Source organism: Hippocampus guttulatus, chromosome 1, assembly GCF_054856545.1.
Source record: "Hippocampus guttulatus isolate MCC_2025c chromosome 1, RoL_Hgut_1.0, whole genome shotgun sequence".
NCBI lineage: Eukaryota > Metazoa > Chordata > Actinopteri > Syngnathiformes > Syngnathidae > Hippocampus > Hippocampus guttulatus.
The window spans coordinates 22973889-22993795 of NC_141261.1; the positions used below are offsets into that span (position 1 = coordinate 22973889).

General features: G+C 43.4%; 3 protein-coding genes across 7 annotated transcripts in view; 2 read left to right on the plus strand and 1 right to left on the minus strand.

Moving 5' to 3' along the window:
* The first annotated feature begins 1998 nt into the window (after window positions 1–1998).
* Window positions 1999–7289, plus strand: fbxw12 (F-box and WD repeat domain containing 12). 4 transcript variants are annotated; one of them, XM_086120363.1, is made up of 10 exons: window positions 1999–2148; window positions 2230–2267; window positions 2343–2509; window positions 2612–2736; window positions 3421–3627; window positions 3722–3886; window positions 3991–4201; window positions 4566–4747; window positions 5950–6080; window positions 6176–6645. In XM_086120363.1, exons 1-10 carry the CDS (start codon window positions 2056–2058, stop codon window positions 6273–6275), a joined length of 1419 nt encoding a protein of 472 aa, XP_085976489.1. In that variant the 5' UTR covers window positions 1999–2055; the 3' UTR covers window positions 6276–6645. The 4 variants fall into 4 exon arrangements, with proteins under 4 accessions (XP_085976489.1, XP_085976479.1, XP_085976472.1 ...); XM_086120353.1 differs by adding an exon at window positions 7151–7289 and having other exon boundaries at window positions 2011–2267; window positions 6176–6295; XM_086120346.1 differs by adding an exon at window positions 6681–6827 and having other exon boundaries at window positions 2011–2267; window positions 6176–6295.
* LOC147211019 (protein tyrosine phosphatase domain-containing protein 1-like) lies at window positions 4560–10599 on the minus strand. Of its 2 annotated transcripts, XM_086120325.1 has the most exons (12): window positions 10467–10599; window positions 10195–10282; window positions 9765–9930; window positions 9606–9686; window positions 9416–9534; window positions 9213–9350; window positions 8112–9124; window positions 7106–7288; window positions 6898–7008; window positions 6692–6818; window positions 4963–5059; window positions 4560–4707 (listed from the first exon to the last, which is right to left on the minus strand). In XM_086120325.1, exons 2-11 carry the CDS (start codon window positions 10238–10240, stop codon window positions 5028–5030), a joined length of 2016 nt encoding a protein of 671 aa, XP_085976451.1. In that variant the 5' UTR covers window positions 10241–10282; window positions 10467–10599; the 3' UTR covers window positions 4560–4707; window positions 4963–5027. The 2 variants fall into 2 exon arrangements, with proteins under 2 accessions (XP_085976451.1, XP_085976442.1); XM_086120316.1 differs by having other exon boundaries at window positions 9606–9930.
* Window positions 10600–14638: 4039 nt separating this feature from the next.
* LOC147211020 (protein bicaudal D homolog 2-like) overlaps window positions 14639–19907 on the plus strand; it is a 37323-nt gene continuing 32054 nt past the window's right edge. The window contains exon 1 of the mRNA XM_086120375.1: window positions 14639–15169. Within this exon, the coding sequence (XP_085976501.1) occupies window positions 14930–15169 (240 nt within the window). The 5' untranslated portion in view covers window positions 14639–14929. The remainder of the gene's footprint in view (window positions 15170–19907) is intronic.

Genomic DNA, 19907 nt, shown 5'->3' on the forward strand with positions numbered 1-19907 from the left:
CTACCGCCAAGCCCAACCCGAACTCTAACCCAACCCATACCCTTATCCTTCCTCCAACCCGAACCATAAACCTTGACTCTAAGATAACCCCAACCCAACCCTACTCAAGGATCCTGTTTGTGGACTTCAATGCTGTGTTCAATACCATCATCCCGGAACTCCTCACCTCCAAACTTCATCAGCTCAGTGTATCCCCTACGATCTGCCAGTGGCTCCTCAGCTTCCTGACGGGAAGGACACAACAGGTGAGGCTGGCTGGCAAGGACAACATCATCAACACACACCATCAGCATTGGGGGCCCCCCAAGGATGCATCCTCTCTTCGCTGCTCTTGTCCCTCTACACAAACAGCTGCACCTCAACACACCCAGTCGTCAAACTCATCAAGTTCGCAGACGACACCACAGTCATCGGTCTCATCACAGACGGTGACGAATCTGCGTACCGACAAGAAGTGGAGCAAGCGGCGCACTGGTGCAGCCAAAACAACCTGGAGCCGAACACGCTCAAGAGGGTACAGATGATCGTGGACTTCAGAAAAGATCCTTCACCACAGCTGCCCCTCAAACTATCCAACCGCCCCGTGTCAACCGTCGGGACCTTCAAGTTCCTGGGAATCGCAGTCTCCCAGGACATGAAATGGGAGGTCAACACCAACTCCATCCTGAAAAAGGCCCAGCAGAGGATGTACTTCCTGAGGCTGCTGAGGAAGCGCGGCCTGCCATAGCAGCTGCTAAGACAGTCCCACACAGCAGTCATCAAATCAGTCTTGTGTTCCTCCATCACAATTTGGTTTGGGGTCGCCACAAAAAAGGACAAAATCCGACTGCAACAGACAGTCAGGACTGCGGAAAAAATCATTGGCACCACCCTACCCACTATTGAGGACTTGCACACCGCAAGAACCAAGACAAAGGCACGGATAATCCTACTGGACCCCCGTCAGCCCCACACACACCCTTCCCACCACCTTTTTCAGCTACTCCCAGGCCAGCGCTACCGATGCATCTGCACCAAAACCATAAGACATTCAAACAGCTTCTTCCCCCTCGCCATTAACTCCCGAAACAGTAACCCAAATCTATAGTGGCTCTTTGTATTTTTGCACATCCATGTGGAACAGTATTACCGCAATGATCATTGGAGCTTCAGCTCTTTACATACTTGAACAATTGTACAATACAATATAATACAATACAATACATGCTGATGTACATCACGCTTTCACAACAGCTGCAGCTGTAACAAAGCGCTTCACAAAACGGTGAACATAAAGTAAAATAATAAACACAATACAATTGTCATTGAACTATATTCCACAGCACCAGACACTTTAGGCACTCAAGGACTTTCTGTATGACTGCACACTTCAAGTTGTTCTTCAAATACTGCTACTGGTCACTTTTAAATGGTGCAGCGATTATCTGCACCTACTGCACAACCGTCGTAGAAGTGTATTCCACAACCGATCACTTTATGTCTGCTCGAGACTTTGTACATTGTCTCGCAGCTGTCATTGGATGGTACTACTGCACGATGGTGCCCTTACATTACGGAAAGTCTTTCAATACTTATTTGTCATGTCCTTGTTTATCATAGCTGCTTGCTTTTGATAATACCAGTGTTGCTTGTACTGCCCGAGACAAATTCCTTGTGTGTTTCTCCATACTTGGCCAATAAAGATGATTCTGATTGTGATATTGTTTATTCAATTTTTCAAACCAGCAAAAGCTGCAATTAAACATAAGATACGTCAAAAACCAATTGATTTTCAACAACATGCACGGAAGATTTCACAATTTCTAATCTCAAAACGTAAACTCAAATTTGATATGTTTAATCTGGTTCATCGTTTATTTGCAAGTGTATTTATTCTTTAGTCCACGGTATGTCTCCTTTGGTATGTTGGACACTGAGGCGTTCTTCGGGGCTGATTTCCCTTTAAGATGGCGACATCTAGTGGCAGAATGACAATCATGCCGGCTTGCACGTGATCTCACTGATTTCTTCCTGCTTTTGCTTCACAATCGCAGGACGAGAAAGAAGAACGTCACTATGGATCCCCAACACTTGCTCGGTGATTGTCTCATTCATGTGTTTACATTTTTAACCGAGGAAGAATTAATCAGGGCCTCGAACGTGTGTATGGTAAGGACACGCGACTATACAACATGCGGAAGTGACTTTAACTACCGAAACAACACTCAGAATAGGTTGTCTGTTTTCCAGAACTGGCACAATGCTGCCGAGACTCCGTGGTTATGGAGGTGAGTGTTTTGCGTGGAAATACTTTTCTTGCCACCACAGAAATGTCAAATGGTTGTTTGTTTTCTTCTCATCAGGAGGATGTGCTTGCAGCGATGGGGCTTTTGTAGCCAGGCTGTGTTGGGGAGCCCTCACGTCAATCACTCATGGAAGAAATACTTGCTGCGACGATCCCATTTGGAGACAAAGATGAAGGAAGGTCGAACTGGGGGTTACACTTGCAAGAGCCTCCGAGGCCACACAGGTCTGTGAAAAATCTAAAGCCGGGTTAAATCGGATGCGTCAAAAGTACTCATACTCTGTACTCAAGTGGAAGTGCAGATACTGAAAAAAAGTATTCCATTAGGGCAAATAGTGGGCCTGGTCTACCTGCAGGGGAGCTCACCTCTGGGTCCTGACCTCTGGGACACCCCAACCACAGTCTGCAGTGCTTCGACTGATGGTACAGTTCGGGCATGGAACATCCAGAATGTTAGTAGACAATCTCCAGAATTTCAACACATACATTTGACTACGTAATAGTTACTTAGAGTTTTTATATACCCCTCGGCAGAATAAAAGATACATCATTTTCCTGTATTCTCTTTGAACAACAATCAAAAATTTATATTAGATCTCAAGGATGTCCGAGTGAGTGGAATGTCCTGCAGTGTTGTTTCAGGAGGCTTTCTCTAACTCAAGGGCTCCTCATGAGTCCCCGTTTCCTTTGTGTGTGTGTGTGTGTGTGTGTGTGTGTGTGCGTGTGTGTGTGTAATTGGTCTTAAACATGTGATACACTGGTCCCCAGACCGAGTTCTTATCGACAAAGTATGTAGTAAGCAGGGTGGTTGGGTGCATAATATAGGTTGTTGTCAGTTCATGAGGGAGTTCTGCTCCTCCAACAGCTTCACGGCCTGAATTTGCAAGTCAGAAATTTCTGCCGACTGTCAGTAACTAATTATCTGCATGTAAGAAACACATCTAAGTGGCGCAAAGAAATTGATGCAAAATCTCACCAAGTGCATATAGCTGTGCTGACAAATATCATCCAAGTTTTGCAAATTAAAATCTTGAAACTGAAGTTTGCTATCTTACGAACAAAGCAATGTGCCATCGACCCCCTAACAGACTTCCTGAGCCTGAAAGGTTCACTAATGTGAGTTCATTTCATCTCAGGGTCAACTCGTGTGGTGCACTGCCAAGCAGAATCCTTTATCTCGCATCATAATTGACGAGCAGCGTGACTTTGTCATCACGGTAGACTCTGCCGGCCTGATCAAGGTCTGGCAAGGTCAGACTGGCCAGGAGGTGGCGTCCTATTCAGTTGCGTCCGCACACTGTACCTTGCTACAGTATAATAAGGACAATGATTGGTTTCTATCTGTAAGTATCCTCCCTTTTTTTGCATGTTAGGAATGACCACCGTGATTGTAATTTACACAGTCTGAGTTTTGTCCCTGCTCATATTTTTCTCAAGGTTGGAAGGAGTCCTGGGTCAGTGTGTACACTAGCTGGAACAGCTTTGACTAAAAAATCCAGTATAATGGTGTGTGACAGCTTCAAAGTCAACATACTCTTGGTTTCACCTGACAAGAAATGGATCACAGCTGGCTCAAAGGACAACGTTGATTCAAGTCTAAAGGTATTGTCTTTGTTTTACTGCACAGCGACTCGATGGTGTTTGACAAATTGCTATTAAGAAATATACATATGAATACTGTTTTTTTATGTCTGGGTCATCGGCAGGTGATTTATGCTGATAGTTTGACCTCCCCGTGTGAGGACGAAGACCCACTGTGCCAGTTAGTGCCGGTCACTGGGTGCCAGGCCGCTGTCTTCATCCCCACGCAGTCTGCCAGACTGGCCATGGTCCACTGCAACGAGCACACTAACAACAAAGCACTCACTGTCTTCGATGTCAGCATGAAAAAGTCAAAGTACACGTCCCAGATCCAAGGTGAAAAAGGAGAAACTGTGTAAAACAAGTAGGATACCTGTCTTAAAGGTCACATTTGTTGTGTGTCATACAAAGACAAGGAGCATCCTTAGCAGTTATTCCCTAAAATTACTTTAGACAAGAATATTCGTGTAACCGGTGGTGTCCGACTGCGTTGTGTTTAAGACTGTTGACGACGCACAGCAGGATTTCTTGTGTCGGCTGCGTTTGAGCGTCTCAATCAGAAAACTTGGCGAAAACAGCAGAAAATAATAATGTCCTCCCATCAATTACAGGGATGCAGCGCGCCCCTACACAAATTATAAGGCACAGCAATTTCTAAAAACACAAGTTTGTCCAGCTCTAAAAAATGCTTGCTTTTTAGTCCAACAGGTTGAGTCCTCTCCTTTGTCGCTGCCGAGCACGTCCTCCAACATTCTTCTTGAGGCAAAGGACAGCAACTCCATTGTGATGGCAGTTGATTGTCATCTCTTCTTGTATTCTCTGAACGGCGCCTTGCTCGCAAGCTTCAAAGAGCACACAATGCCAATTACTTCTTTATGTGTGGTAAGAATTTTTTAAGCCTACTTATTAAAGGGGAAGTCAAGTCAAACCTTCCTTTTTTTTTGACATTGTGTTCTATGCGCCCCCACCAATCTGAACATGGCACTCTGATTAATATTGCGTTTGTGGAATATGAATGAAGTAGCAAAATCCACCCATTTTTGTCCATATGAGGAGGCGGCCAATTTCTGACTTGCTAACGACCAATCATGGCTCACCTGTTTGCTAGGTTTGGGCATGAGACGTTCGCAAGCGGAGCCCGCCTGGCACTGTGATGTCGTTTTCAGTTGACAGCAAGTCGCAAAGTGGCCCTCCCTGCGATGGAAACAAACGTGTCCACAAATTTAACAGAATGTCTTGTTTGGACTAGTGGGGGCGCATAGAACACACACTACTCACAAAAAATTGGGGATATTTGATTTTCAGGTGAAAATTCAGGATGAGGCTAAAATGCAGTCAAACCTTTACAGGTGAACTTAATTTGACCTTCTCGAAGCTTTTGAATGCACATATCCAACTGTTTCAGGATACTTTTTGCACAAGTTGCTGTTCTCTAATGAGCCGCATTACACTTTGTGAAGGGTACAGTGACAAGCCTATACCAACTGAGTTGTCGTGTCGAGGCTCTGCACATCAGAACCTCAATGACCTGAGGGCTGACCTTCAAGAAGAGTGGGATGCCATGCATCAGCAGACAATAAGACAGCGTGAGACGTCATTGTCAAACTAATTAATGCTCAATGGCACAGGACGAGTAATTGAGACGTTAACATTTTTTGTTGATGTGTACGCACCATTGTTGTGAACTTTTGTATCGATGAACTGTTTGAGATGAGGAAAATCACCAGTGCATCCTTTTACTGAAATGTCCTACATTCATGATACGATAGCACTGTAACGTGAACGTTTTACATTTCCCATAAATGTCACCTGAAAGCCAAATATCCCTAACTTTTTGGAAGTAGTGTATTATTGTAAAGATTTTTTTTGAATTGACCCCCCCTTTAAAAGTTTTTATTTGCACAACTGCACAATTTTTAATTACTTTTAATGAATATCCAATATCAAACTGATGATCTAATATCAAACTAACTTCAAACTGGAGGACATGAGGACTGAATGAAACAATAATGTAAGGTAGCAATATTGTGAGATATTTTGAGGGATTTATTATAATCGCCACTCATGACTGTGACATTTCACAGGACAGCTTCCGTGTGGTAACAGCATCTCAGGACCTTTCTTTGCACGTGCTGACCTGGAAACGTGACAGAGATGGTGGGTTGAACTTGGAGAGTCGATACCACTTACTGGGAGGTTCTCACACTATGTCAAGGTTTGTTTTGACATTTAGATATCTGTGCAGCATTAAAAAAAGAGCCAGAATGTGGATTGGACCTAATGTCATGTCTCTGTTTCCTGTGCTTTTAGAGGGTTCAGCCTCGTCGCTTGTGACTACGCCAGCATTGTTGGTTCAGTTGAAGGGAAGGATGGCAATGACGTTTTAAAAGCTTACATATTCACTTCCTGAACCCGCAAAACAGTGGCGACGTGAGTTTTGCACAGCCCCCGAAAGAGGAACATTTGCTCATTGTTCACTGTCATTGATGCATGATTTTATTATGAAGTATTTCGGGTTTTTCTTTTTTACAAAGGGATAACATTTTTACTCTAAAGGCATTGAGGGAGACTAATGTGCATGATAACAAACCTGTGTTCGTAAATTGATTGGCTAATTCTGGAGCTGAACGTGACCTGTCTTAAGGCAAAACATTGCATTAAAAAAAACGGTTCTTCATTGCGTTGCCTCAATGTGGGGGTGAAGAAATGCTAGGGCAGTACATGTCATGAGTTGTATTCATCTCACATCATAATGACAATATAAATATTTTCAACATTAAGGCACAAAGTGTCCCCTCCATGTTTCCATATGTAGCATCTACGCACACGTTAAAGGAGACTTTGTAGGGTCTTCTGCTTTGATGGCAACACATCTCATGTCCTCAAGGACACAGCGAAGGACTCTAGTCATGGACTCATACACTTGGCTTCCATCGTTGGAACTGCTTCGCATCTGTTGAAAGGTGAACATCGTATGACATTGTTGACAAAAAATTTGGACTGTAATTGTGCAATGGACTCATCACGCTTACCCAAGTGAAAGCCTTGATCGTACGATTCAGAAATGCATGTTCAACCTCCTCAGGTAGTGTCAGTAACTGAGCCAGACAGTCCAGTATGCACATTAATGTTTCTTTGGGTGCCTATGGAGACGTGGAGCAAATATGAAGATAACAGCCACGTGACGAAATGTGTGGAGATTTTTTTTTTTCCAATTGTGGTTGAACAGTAAGGTTTTACCTGGCCAAGTGTGTTGAGGACAGTTTGCGCATCCGTGTTTTCAAGGTTCAGGGCCATGGCATCCTGGAGACAGATGACTGGCTCCTTGAGCTGCTCCAGCCATGCCCACATCAGACCTGTGAGGATGAAGGGATCCCGCTCCATGCAGAGCCTTTCCCATGCGCCGCCTTGATTCAGCTCCGCCTGCAAGCACACATTCAGCACTCGCACTTGTCAACTAATCTTAGGTCTGTCAGGAGTTATTAATATTGATTTTGAGTATGTATCGAACACAAATTTACCTGATGTAAAACATTGAATTAGCAATGTGATCGCTGACAGACACCTGGTATGACTGACGTGTCACCGGAGAGTGACTAAGGGATGTGAAATGAGCATGCCATCGTTGGATGTAAATACAGGGTGTCCCCCCCCCCCCCCCAAAAAAAATTTCAACATTTCAAAAGCAATTATCTTCAAAACGATTAAGTCGAGTTCAGTGAAATTGAACAGTTCAGGTGTTGAACATCCTAAGTGACTCTCTGCCTGAGTTTGTCAATGCGAGTAAGAAGAGGGAGGACACAAATATAAATTCTTAATCTGTTTCTACCCTGTTAAAAAAAAAAAAAGTGGGTGAACTCAAAAATTTAAAGCAACAAACCGATAGAATTTCCAGCTGTGCAACTGAGCTACATAGTTTGAGTTGCTGTTGAGAAACGTGCCTTTCCAGCATTTCGCAATAAATAAATAAGAGTTGACAGAACCGTTGTCACTTGTATTGATCCCCAACTTAAATATATTAGTATGAACATCTAAGATCTAATTAAAAGCAACTCAGCAAATTGTTTTGGAGCAAACAACTTGCTCACTGTTTTAGCCCCCCAAAATACAACTTGTCTTTTTTACAGTGTACATCCTGTAAAAAAATGTTGGTTATTTCAATCACATTTGCCCAAATTATCGGCTTGCGAAAGGTTTATTTGGGGCTGTCCTGTCTTATCTCACTGGATTGGCCCGGATCAATTACCTGCCACGTTAACACTTTGTTCCTGTGCTCTTCTGCGCCATCGAGAAAAAGGTCCACTGCTAGCGCCTGTGCCACCAACAGCCTCCTCGCCTCCAGAGATAACTCAGACTGCAGAGTGATGCATGGCACCTCTGACTGCTCCTCATCTCTCTGCTGAGACTTCCTCTCGCTTTCTGCCAACTCTTCTCTCTGCTCAGCCTTCAATCTGGAGAGCATACTACCTTTTTGGAGTGGGCCATTGTGTCCAACAGATCCACTGCGTTGGATGGGCATCTGTCTGACTTTCTTCAACAAAATGGAACCGTCCCTTTCATGATTCCTGACTTGCCAGAGAGATCCTGTGGAGCTTTGGGAGATGTCAGATGTGTTACTATTCCAACTCTTCCACTGCGTTACCGGTTGAGCAGTTTCGGATGGGGAAATTGGCCTGGCCACGTTGCCCTGTGAGAGGGAGCCCAAGGGTTGTGTCAGGAGGTTGAGCTGCGACCCCAGACGTCTTAGATCAGACTCACTGTAACTAAGACTCTTGCGATGGTAGAAGATGGGCGGTTCATGAAAATGTCTCGGTAAGGTCGGGTAACCTGGCAAGCGAGGCTCCTTTGTGCAAAACTGAGGCCCAAGCTTTTCAATGATGCTGAGGGTCATCTCAATGTCATGGATGTCCGGCGCCTCCAAAACGTCCTCCTCGATCACTTGTCGATTCTCCGCAATATCCAACAGCAGCCGGGAGACAAGGTGAACAATCTTTGGCAGGTACCTCAATTCTTTCCGCTCGGGGCCATGCAGAATGTGTCTCTGACGATTGAGGTACTGAGTCAAGGTGACGGGTTGGAATCGAGGCTCAGTGCAGGAAAACACACTCCTTAGAGGGGCGAGGAATTGGACAAACTCGCGGACACAGCTCAGCTGACTGCGCGTCTGGATGGAACCAGGCCGTTTAGCCCGAACATACAAGATCGCTTGATTGGCTGTCATCCTCGTGGCATAGGCCAAAAAACATGCCATTAACACACCTAAGAAAAGGGAGAGAAACTATGTTGTGACACTGTGCCATTGGCGCAAGGTCAAACAGTCGTGTCAACATTCCAGGTGCAGCTCTACCTGTTCTCCCAAGACCTGCATGGCAGTGCACAGCTACCTTCCCCTCCTGCAGTGCAAAGGCCATAACTTTAACAATGTCCAGAACAGTAGTCAGGTTGGCCACTCCATAGTCACTCCACCCAAAGTTGTAGAAATAAACTGAAATCACACGCGGTGAGACTTGAGTAGCATTATACACTAACCAAAATCAACGAAGCACTTACTGTTATTTTCCATAAAGGCCTCTGGATTGTAGGAGAAACCACTCTCTGGCTCCAGAGGGTTTCCACAGCTTGCATGCTCACCAGGTATCTGGAGGTTGATCACCGTTTTAATGCCATTCCTTGAAATGAACACAAGTGGTGTGAGCTCATACCACCTGTTGAGACAACTTGTAACGAAAGGCGCATATACCTTCTGAATTGCTCAATAACGTTATACTTCTCAATAACTTCAGTCGAGGGCCTGGACATCGCAAGAAGATGATCAGTCACCCTAAAAAAATAATAAATACCATGATACTTAGAAAAAAAGCCACTTTCCAGGACATTGAGATTGAAGGTGGACGTGTACCATGATGAGTAAAGGCCTTTAATCGCCTGTTGGTCATCACGCCAGAAATGCGGGTTGTCATACTTGCAGCCTTGACCACCACAGCCGATAGAACACTGCATGTGTGCCGGAATGACGTAGCGAATCGCCTCTCCGAATATAGTGTAATTTGCCCTGGGTGCTCTAACTACAAAGAGGTACAAAGTAACATGAAACGATAAAGTGATTACATCAACATTCCAGAAATAGAGCTGAAGAGTTTAATCTCAAAACACTGGAATGATTAAACTCAGAAGTAGCAAATGCTCATTCAGTGGTGTCTAACCTCTGTTTGTTGGCATTCCACGTCTGTTATCAGTACAAATAGCCCGGTGGCACATTATCATACACAATTACAATTTAGCCCTTAGGTAGGAGACATACTGCACCAGGAGCAATTACAATCACTTACTGAATTCCATCAGAGCACCCCCATGGGACCTTTCATGGAGTGCCATATGAATCTCCCCTTAGGTTGATGTCCACAGTCATAGCAGAGCCTGAAGACACAAATTTACCAGTTGGAGCCACAATGAAATGACAGGATCGCTCACTGTCCAAGTCAAATCCAGGCAATATATTTATCTGTTATTACCTGTATGTGTGCATAAATTCAGTGTTCAAGAAAAATATATTAAACATAAATCCATCAACAAATAGGAATGGGGGAAAAAAAACATTTACCTGTAAGTGATACTCAGGTGAACACCATCTCAGGGCTCAATTGCCCCACTGCTGCCAAAATATGTGACATCAACCTCCCCAGCTCTGACGTTACCGCTCTCTCTTTGGATCTGTGGAAAGTCAATCCTTTGGCCTCCCTTGATTTGATTCGCCTCAGATTATCTCGGTGTGCGGGGGGGCGGTTGGGACTGTGCCCTCGGATATCGTGGTCCCTTTTTATCTCATCAGGATGGCAAGTCCAGTGTAGGAATAAGGGATATTAAAAACAGCTTGGAAAATTAGGAAAGATGTGGGCTGTGTACAGACACAGGTTGCTCTGGTTCTTCCTCTTATTCTTAGTCTAGAGTGGGATAGTGTTGGGCTATTCTCGTCTCCTCTGGGATTAGACTGCTAATCTTATTATTGTACCAGTATAAAATAAAGCACCCACTACTCAACAAAAATCATAGTATGATCATATCATCTTTGCCTTCTGTTGCAGTGATTGCATCTGCAATCATAAGAAAACCTTTATTAGTCTCGCAATGGAGAATCTGCTAATATATTCCTAGGTGGAATTGCTCAAGATAAGTAATTTATAAACGCATCCAATTGATTTAACCCGATTATGTTTGTCACAGAAGGGTTTGGGAAACTTTTGCAACCAATATGCTAATGTTCTACAAATAGCGGGACATTTGTAACGTACCCAAAAGATTAAATCTGATTGTTTACTTTCGGTCTTGAAAAAGATGGTTAGGTTTGTGAAGGGATTGGTTTATGATGTCTACCATTAGGGATAACCCGCAGACTTTTTAGACCACAATCAATTAGTCGTATTTGCTGCATTGGCCGAAGTTACATACTCCATATGAAGTAAATCAGTTGATTTGATTTAACCATGAAAGGAAATGAACCCTTTAACATGATGTTTTATTAAAGGTGCAAATCTTCAACGTTTATTTAACCTGCATTAAAGCCAAGAACAAAGAAGTGTGAAATATGTGTACTACGGTCTAATGAATTAATTAGAAACCGTTTTTGAAATGGTCCAGGAGATGGAGCTCAACGATCTATCTATCTATACATCGACGTACTGTATCTATCTTTCTGTCTGTCTATCCACCTACCTGTATATCCATCTATTATTTACCTACCTACCTATATACTGTACTGTATTTACCTAGCTACCCACCTAGCCACAGTACGCGCGGAATCGTTCGTCAACCTCACCGCCATATTGAATGTGGCATAGACTCGCGACAGGGGATAAAGGCTAAATCCCATTTCTTGATTTGCAACCCCTTCGGTCTTCAATCGTGGGTCCTCGCTCATCTGTTTGCATGTTAGACCCTCCATCCATACACCCCTTCAAGGAATCGATGAGAAAAACAAAGGAGCCCGCAGCGAAGAGGGACAAACGTTAGGAGAAATCAGACGTCCAGTCCTCGTCGTCGTCATCCCATAGAGACGTCGATTAAAGATGACGTCACACCTTTAAGAACAATTCGTCTCCATTATAGGCATAACACAGTACAATTCCACTTCATGCTTTATGTTTCATACAGATAATCGCCAAATAATTCATAAAATCAAGACCAAAAAATGATATTGTAGCCCCGCTGGAAGACTGGGTGCCCTCATAGCATGCTTTGCGGCACTAAGGATGTAAATACAGTAGTGTTTAACGGCATGTTTTGTGTAGGTTGTTCTGCTTACAAATATCAAAGCGCTGTTGTCCACACTGCCTCGTGAGCGCCACAATATATTCAAGTGGTATATTTAATTAAAAACCAATTTAATAAAACAGGCTTACTGAAATGATCAAACTGGACAAATAAATGAAGAAAAGGCCAAAAAATAAACATGAAATCGTCAAAATGAAAGCTGCTCTGAATAAGTGACACAATAAGAAAGCATCAAATACATTTAGAAAACAACTTTTGACGAATGAGGTAAAGGGAGGAGGCTAGTTCAATTACTTCACAAGACCATCTCTTTGTTAAAGAAGAAAAAAAAACAGACTTTCCTCAAGTATGTCTTGATCAATGGCAAACAGGAGAAATTCACATGGCCCTTCGATTTCAGGAATCAGAACCACACTTTGGGTAGCTAATATTAATAATGAGACTATTATTATGCCAATAAAATCAAATAAACAGCTTAATAACATTGTTTTCTTTATTATGCCATTTAGTATGCTGCTTTATATGCACATTACATCCTTGCCTTCTCTGTAAACTATGAATTTATAATGTTATTGGCTAACAAAATTATTCATTGTTTGTTAACCTTATTCAGCCAGGATACTGTAGTTAAAAAATATTATGGTTTTTGGTTGCCATGCTTTGTCTGGTCCCTCACCTAGGACCTGTTTGCCATGGGTGACCCTGCCAGAGGCATAAAGCCCCAGACAACTTAGCTCCTAGGATCATTGGGACACGCAAACCCCTCCACCACGGTGAGGTGACAACTGGAAACAATAACATCCCTCTGATGATGTGGAAGGTCTCTGCGGACCGTGACGTGTGTTAAAAGATTTCACTCTGAAAATGTCAGAAAAAGCCTATTAGAATTTTATTTGGGGTGAATCTGAGGCATTTTGATGTTTCAATATTAAGTATAACTGTGTTAAAAACATTGGTAGCTTTGTTTTGGTGCTTACCGATGTCAAAAGTCAGGGGTGTCAAACTCATTTTTTGTTGCGGGCCACTTTGGAGTTACGTCTTCCCTCGGAGGGCCGGTGCAAAAAATCAACATTATTTATTACCCATGACAATTTGACATTTCAGTGCAGATTTCAGCAAGAATCATGATAGTTGACACACATGATTTGCTCCCGCGGGCCACATTAAATTATGTGGGGGGCCGGATCTGGCCCCCGGGCCGTGACTTTATTATGATGGTCATAATTAAGTAGACTACATTTTGTTTGACATTGTACAATAATGAGATTAAAAGGGGCATCCATTGTGTTCGGTATATATTAATTCCCCAAATATATCAGTGTGTATCCGTTTGAGTGAATTATATACATTAACTTTATGCACTGCACATTTGTTTGCACTCGTTTACGAGCAGATTTGCCACATTCAACATGGCGGGCGCACTGACGTCTGCTCAAGGTCTCTCTTTGGTCACCTCCCTTGGGAGAAATCAAGACAAGTCAAGTCAACAGTATTTATAGAGCACTTTCAAACAGCTATCGCTGCATACAAAGTGCTGTACATGGAGCAATTTAACATGCACAATAAACAGTAAGACAAATCGGTAATAAAGGCGGTAGAAAGCACCAAACAGTAAAACCAAGAACAAATCTAAGTCATGCTGAGTCGAATGCCAAAGAATACAAGTGAGTTTTGAGGAGGAAATGTGACTTGTAACAATTTAAAAGACAACTGCCTTCATGAATACAAGCAATCACACATCAACATCGCGTATACTGTAAACACCACAGTGACCACATACACATTTTTACATTAATGCAAAACGACACTACCCAGTCACACCTCATCGTTGTTCATGTTGATTTACTTCAATCACCGAGGAGCGAATGATTGTTTATATGTATCTGTTGTATTTACGTAGTAATTACCGAATATCGTAGCAACAGGCCAACCCACCCAAGGCGACGCCTTGAGTACGTTTTCAACATTTCATTAACGATTTCAAGTCATTTCCAACAGATGGCAGCAAGCAGCCATGTAACAGTAAGAGCCGTATGGCGCCTGTTGCTAAACAACAACCGGTGCTGACACACATTTCCGGGTTCCACATCGGCAGACACGTAAAGCATAGCGGGAAATGAGTTTTTTTAACGTGTCGCCAGCTTTATTTTGCCCACAATAAAACTACTTTTCCCAAGAAGCATCGCAAACGTTTTAACAGCTGCCCCAACCGGCTGCGCTCAGCTGTTTCATTGAATTTGCAACGATTCGTTTGAACGTGCCGGAACTTGATTTGCTTTGCTTTCAATACAAAATCTACGTTTGTTTAGATTTTGTGAGGCCTGACGCATTTTCACTGAATACATATTATTTCTGTTTAGAATATTAGTACTTGTACAATAAATAAAATATGCCCATTACTACGTTGTGGTGTGATTAAGTAAGGTTGTCTCTATTTTATGCTGAAAGTAATAAACTGAATTTGTCTATCGGTTCCCCTGTCGTCACAATGAGGCCACGCCCACCCCTGCGGTAGGGCTGGGACAAGTCGATGGAGGGGCGAGGAAAACCTCAAGGCAAAACGATGAAGATTTCCTAAGGGGTTACAGCGTCTGTCCTTAGTGGGTCTTGAACGGAGTCATCTATATGACCAGAGACACCACACCAGCATCGAAAGACGCAAACGCAGCAACCATGCAATTCAAATACAGACGAATTTGAGCAACCAATCGTTCTTCAAGGTTACATCGCCTGAACGCGCACCGCATCCTTCTTGTCTGAGACTAGCCGGCTGACCCGTTGTCATCCATCACGACAATGTCCGTGGAAGATCAGGGCTACCCCGACCCTTTGCTGTTGCTCCAGGCCGGTCCGGAATGGATGCGGGCCGAGATCCAGCGCCTGTCCCGGGAATTGGGCGAAACCACCAACGAGAAGATCCAGGCGGCTGAGTACGGGCTGGTGGTACTGGAGGAGAAACAGCAGCTCAAACAGCAGTACGACGAGCTAGAGATTGAGTATGAGGGTGTAAGGCAGGAGCTCGACTTGCTGAAAGAGGTAAAATGCACAAGAGATCGTGTGCACTCAAGTATGTTGATCCTTTTTCAATGGTGTAGTTTTTCATTATGTTGATTAATTTGTTATTTGAAGTAGGTTCCATCATAAAATACTTGTCCCTGACGCTGTAAGGTAAAGATGAGAAAGGGCTGCTTTACACCCAACCACCTCTTTGCTCAGGGTATCCCTGTTGCACTTCAACCTTTTATTAATTCATGCTTCTTCTTGAAGGTGTCTGCCATGGCTACGCAAGACATAGTATGTGTGTTTTGTGCTTTCTTTTCATCGTGTGCTTGTCTTATGAGAAAGTTGGCTCAGACATGAGATTTTTCCATACTAAACTGCTCTAAAAATCAGGACATCAAATGTGTTACAGATCCAAATGATCACGATCCTAATCAAAATGACCACATTTTCACTGCCCCTCTGGTCGGAAGAGTTCCTTCCGCTGACAAGAATGACCGGTATCCGTTGCAAGGGGCGGCACAGGTTTGAATTTTGAAACCTTCCCGCGCAGGAGAGGAGGATGAGCCGCCGAGGGAGGAAAGCAGGCTTGTTGCAATCCTTCGGGAATGGGAAGAATGTGACAGTTGAAATTGATTTCGAGAGTCACATAAAAGAGGTGTCTGTTGTTCAACAGTGGCTGGAGTAGCTCCCAGCCTTCCCCCTCACTGTGTTCATTTGTTTGCCCGAGAGCTGCACTTTGTTGTTAGATTGTTGGACAGAGAATTGAATTGGACTGGATAAACGTTATTGTCAAATGTACTGTATGTGCAGCATACAGCACAGATGAAATTTCTTCCCTCGCAACACAAAACAAGAGGAGCCTCTGCGGGCATCCGCACCGCCATCAAAAGAAAAGTTAACAAAAAAATGACAAAATAATACAAAACAACACATGAGACACAGACAATCGTGCACTCTTAACCACTTTCCAGCATACACTTTGTTGTCTGATCAAAGAGGAGCGAATCAAAGTGTCCTTTTCACCAGTGCATCAATGATGTCATGCTGCAATGTGCACACGTCTGCAACAAGAAGCTGTAGCATCCATTAACGAAAAAGAGAGATTGGCTCTCTTCTCCTGTTCCAAGAAAAATGCGACAAAGAAGTACCGATACATGCTGTCATGGAGGGGGAAAACAACAAATCCCTGCCCTGACAGGCTAGTTTGTGGTTGGTCATATCCCGCTTTCAGATACTGAAGGATCAGGTCACTGCTGCCAACCAAGTATAAAGTCAGTAGTTGGCTCCCTGTCAAAGCAGGGCTTTCTCGCTACCGTAGTTGGACATTGCTAACGTTACCCACAGATGACGGGAGCCATGTAGCTTTATCTCATCAGCCCTACCCAACAGCAGTCTGAAGGAAAGACGAAGGTGATGGTATCTTGATAGAAACTTTTTTCTGACTTCCGGGTTGAGTGAACGCTGGCGCGTTTTGGCTGCCGCTGCTCAACCCGTATTGTTTTGTGTTTTTTGTTATTGTAAAGTGTCCTTGGGTGTCTTGAAAGGCGCTTATAAATAAAATGTATTATTATTATTATTATTATATTATCTGAAATGAAATACAAACACATTCCTCTCCTGTCCCTCTTGACTTCCTCTCTTCTTCCTGTTCAAGAACCAGTGACAGTAATGAGACTAAATTGGAACGTGATTAGCCCGTAACACGAGAACTATGTAACATTTTTCTCATTACTTACTGTTAAGGAATTATTCCCCTAGAAGTAGTAGTAGAACATTGTTGAGGAATTTCACCTTGCTATGAGAACTATTGATACTAGTCTCTGTCCTGAACATCTGCTGAAGTACTTAAAACAAAGCATGTAGTGTGAAGTTTAGATCCTATTTCCCCTTGAGTGATTAACAGCCCCCAAGTGTCTTCTTTTGCGTCCCCCACCTCAGGAAAGTTCCTGAAGGCTGTCAAGTTCCCTTGAGGAGGAACTCTTATCTTGAGATTTGTGCACAGCAGATGTGGTCTGTACTTTGTCAAAATGCCAAGATCGAACTGCATTGACCTGTCTTTGTTTCTGATTTTTACATAAGGGGAAGGACTGCCCACCCCTAATTAACATAATTAACATACTATGCCTATATGTACGTGTGACTGTGGTTGTTCGGGGCTTCCTGATGAAATCTGAGACTCACAGGAGCCCGAATCGATTCGTGTTGCGTTGTGATAAACTGAAGAAAAGACGACGTGGTGTTGGGTCTTCTTCCACCTTATAGAGAGATAAAAGAACCTGTGTCCAAGGAGGGCCAAAAGCAAATTGACAGCTCCCCCTCCTCTACACTTACACAGCGTATAACCTTCTTCCAAGCAATTTCCAAGTGAGATGCTCAGGTCCACTCTGCTGCTGTTTATTTACACTGGTGGCAGTGATCGCCATGATCTTTGGCTACCCCTTGTTGTGTCTAGGTCTTAGGCAGCCTGGAATGCCCAGGAGACTCAACATGTGATTCTCCTCAGTGAACCAAAATACATGATGTGTAAATACAACTGCAATGTTTTTCCTACTGATTTTGTATGTGCATGGTGTGTCGTTCCAAATGCAAGATTTGCCTCTTGTTCAGTTTTAGACAAAAACCACTGGCCATGAGTCTGTTCTTGCATTCTTATCCTATGTAGGATGGGCTACTAATATTCCCACCCACACATTTATTCTACTTTCCCGGCAGTGTGATGGATGAAATTTGTGCCATGGTGTTGCTTAGTAACAACACACTTCTATGCCCGAATGTTCGCAGCCAAGCTGGTTCCACAGTAGATGCTGTTGTTTGAGTGTATTGATTGGTGTGTGCCGAGGGATCCTCTCCTATAGCTTGATGGACTTAAATCCTGATATTTTGTCATCTTACTGGTGACTTGCTTATTGCTTTATAGTTATTATTAATCTGTATTATTATGAAGAAATATATTTGTATTTATATTGTCACTCAGGTGCATTGTCAGCCATCTGGCACCATTTCAGCCAGCTGGGTTGTTCATTCTCTCATTGGCTTTCAGCCCATTATTTGCTCTGCCATTATTTGCAACTCTCTTGGGACACTTTGCCATCCATTATGTTTATTTCCTCTTCTGTGGACATCTCTCAGGCGAAAGAATGAGGTAAAACTAAACAAAACCTAACATGTTGACTGCCATTTTCTCGTATGATACCAAAAGGCCACCTGCTGCTATATTCTGGTGTAGTAGGCCAAAGACACACTACTTCTAACAATGCAAAAAAAAAAAAAAGCATGCACCATATTAAACTAAGCAAATGGTGGAAACAAGACCAAAGCTACTCTCGATTTGCAGGGCGTTGAGACAAACTGCACGCCTTGTCTGATAATGAAGTTGAGCGTGGATTACTGTTCCAGTCAGGTGAAGGCACTAATGACGTTATATTGCTCTAACTACACTGTCGGTAGCTACAGAGCTTATGTTCTCTCAGCTCTTGTTGATATTCTTATCCTAAGCTAGTCACAGATGACATCACGTGCCACACCTTCAACTGTTAATGCACGAAAGGGAAGCTGTAGCTCCTGTCGCACTGCGTCGTCCAATATGTGCTTTCTCTGCCGACCTACGTTTGGACTCTTGTCAACTCCTCAAGTCTGTTTGGTAGCAAACAGAGATTCGGATTCACACCATTTGCCCGTCGTGTCAATGTGGCAACAGCTGTGCACTGTGGAATTTAAGTTGACAGTCACAGCCCTAAATATTGTTGGGCTCTTTAAAAGCGTGTCTGTGTAGTCAGCCCTGTGGCCCTTTGTGAGGTGTGCGAGTATGAGAGCCTGTTGGGGTTAACTGGCCTTTGGTGTTATAGGGGACCAGATTAAGGCTCCAGCCAACAGGAGAGCGTTCAGTTCAGCGCCCTGTTGTGCATGTATTTCAAAAGAATTGGTGATTCTGATCCCGCATAGCCCTGTGTTCTTGAACAGCGATATCAGGAGTTAGTCTAAGGCCCTCCCAGCATTGATGAGGTATTCTGATCATTCCTCTTATCTATTCTCCACTGCAAGTCTGCAGTTGAGGGGTAATCTTTTCTAAATGCCCCTAAATAAAGACCCAAATCCCCTCCCCTCGGGGCATAAGAGGATGAATCATCAACCACTATGCAGGGTTTAGAGGGGACTGGGCATCTGCCAAGCCCACCCATTCTCAGCGGCCTCCGGTCAGTGACAGTCAGGTGCCTTTTTAAGAGAATACCGGTACCTCTTAACCTTGGACAGGGACTCCACTCTGAGGAGGTAAGATATTACCTGGCTCGGACATTGTCCTACTCCATCAGATGCAAAGTCTAGAGCAGTGTTTCCCAACCTTTAGTGCGCCAAGGCGCACGTTTCACATCGAAAAGAATGTCACAGCAAACCACACAAAATAATAGGAGTGGATGAAAAAACAATTTGTATTCGGAAAATTGTTGTTGTTTTTTAATTGATGCAGGTGTATCGAACCGAATTGTTCCACTTTAAAATATACCCATAAATATATTGAATCATCTTTTATTGGATAGATAGTCTGAATTCACTTCAAGGCAGTCTAGCACGGCTCAACCAGTCTGGAATCCGGTTACAGGAGACTACTGAGCTCTAAAAGCAGATGATGAGGTCATTGAAAATACTGTGCAACAATACAATGTTTCCCTTGTCTTCGTTTCCCTTCTGTCAGACATGTGTCCAAACCACAGAAACAAAGGTCCCCGCTCACCAATTTGTCTTTGGGAATTTCGTTTTTAAGACATGTGCAGAA

Bases quoted from the DNA above. Each gene is read 5' to 3' on its own strand.
- LOC147211019 (XM_086120316.1), bottom strand. From the start codon at position 10,240: ATGGCACTCCATGAAAGGTCCCATGGGGGTGCTCTGATGGAATTCA. The intron at 9,535-9,605 runs GTATATGCGCCT...GTTCATTTCAAG, and splicing joins GTTATTGAGCAATTCAGAAG to GAATGGCATTAAAACGGTGA. The intron at 7,289-8,111 runs GTAATTGATCCG...GTGTGCTTGCAG, and splicing joins ACAAAGTGTTAACGTGGCAG to GCGGAGCTGAATCAAGGCGG.
- fbxw12 (XM_086120353.1), top strand. From the start codon at position 2,056: ATGGATCCCCAACACTTGCTCGGTGATTGTCTCATTCATGTGTTTACA. The intron at 2,737-3,420 runs GTTAGTAGACAA...ATTTCATCTCAG, and splicing joins GGGCATGGAACATCCAGAAT to GGTCAACTCGTGTGGTGCAC. The intron at 3,628-3,721 runs GTAAGTATCCTC...ATTTTTCTCAAG, and splicing joins ACAATGATTGGTTTCTATCT to GTTGGAAGGAGTCCTGGGTC.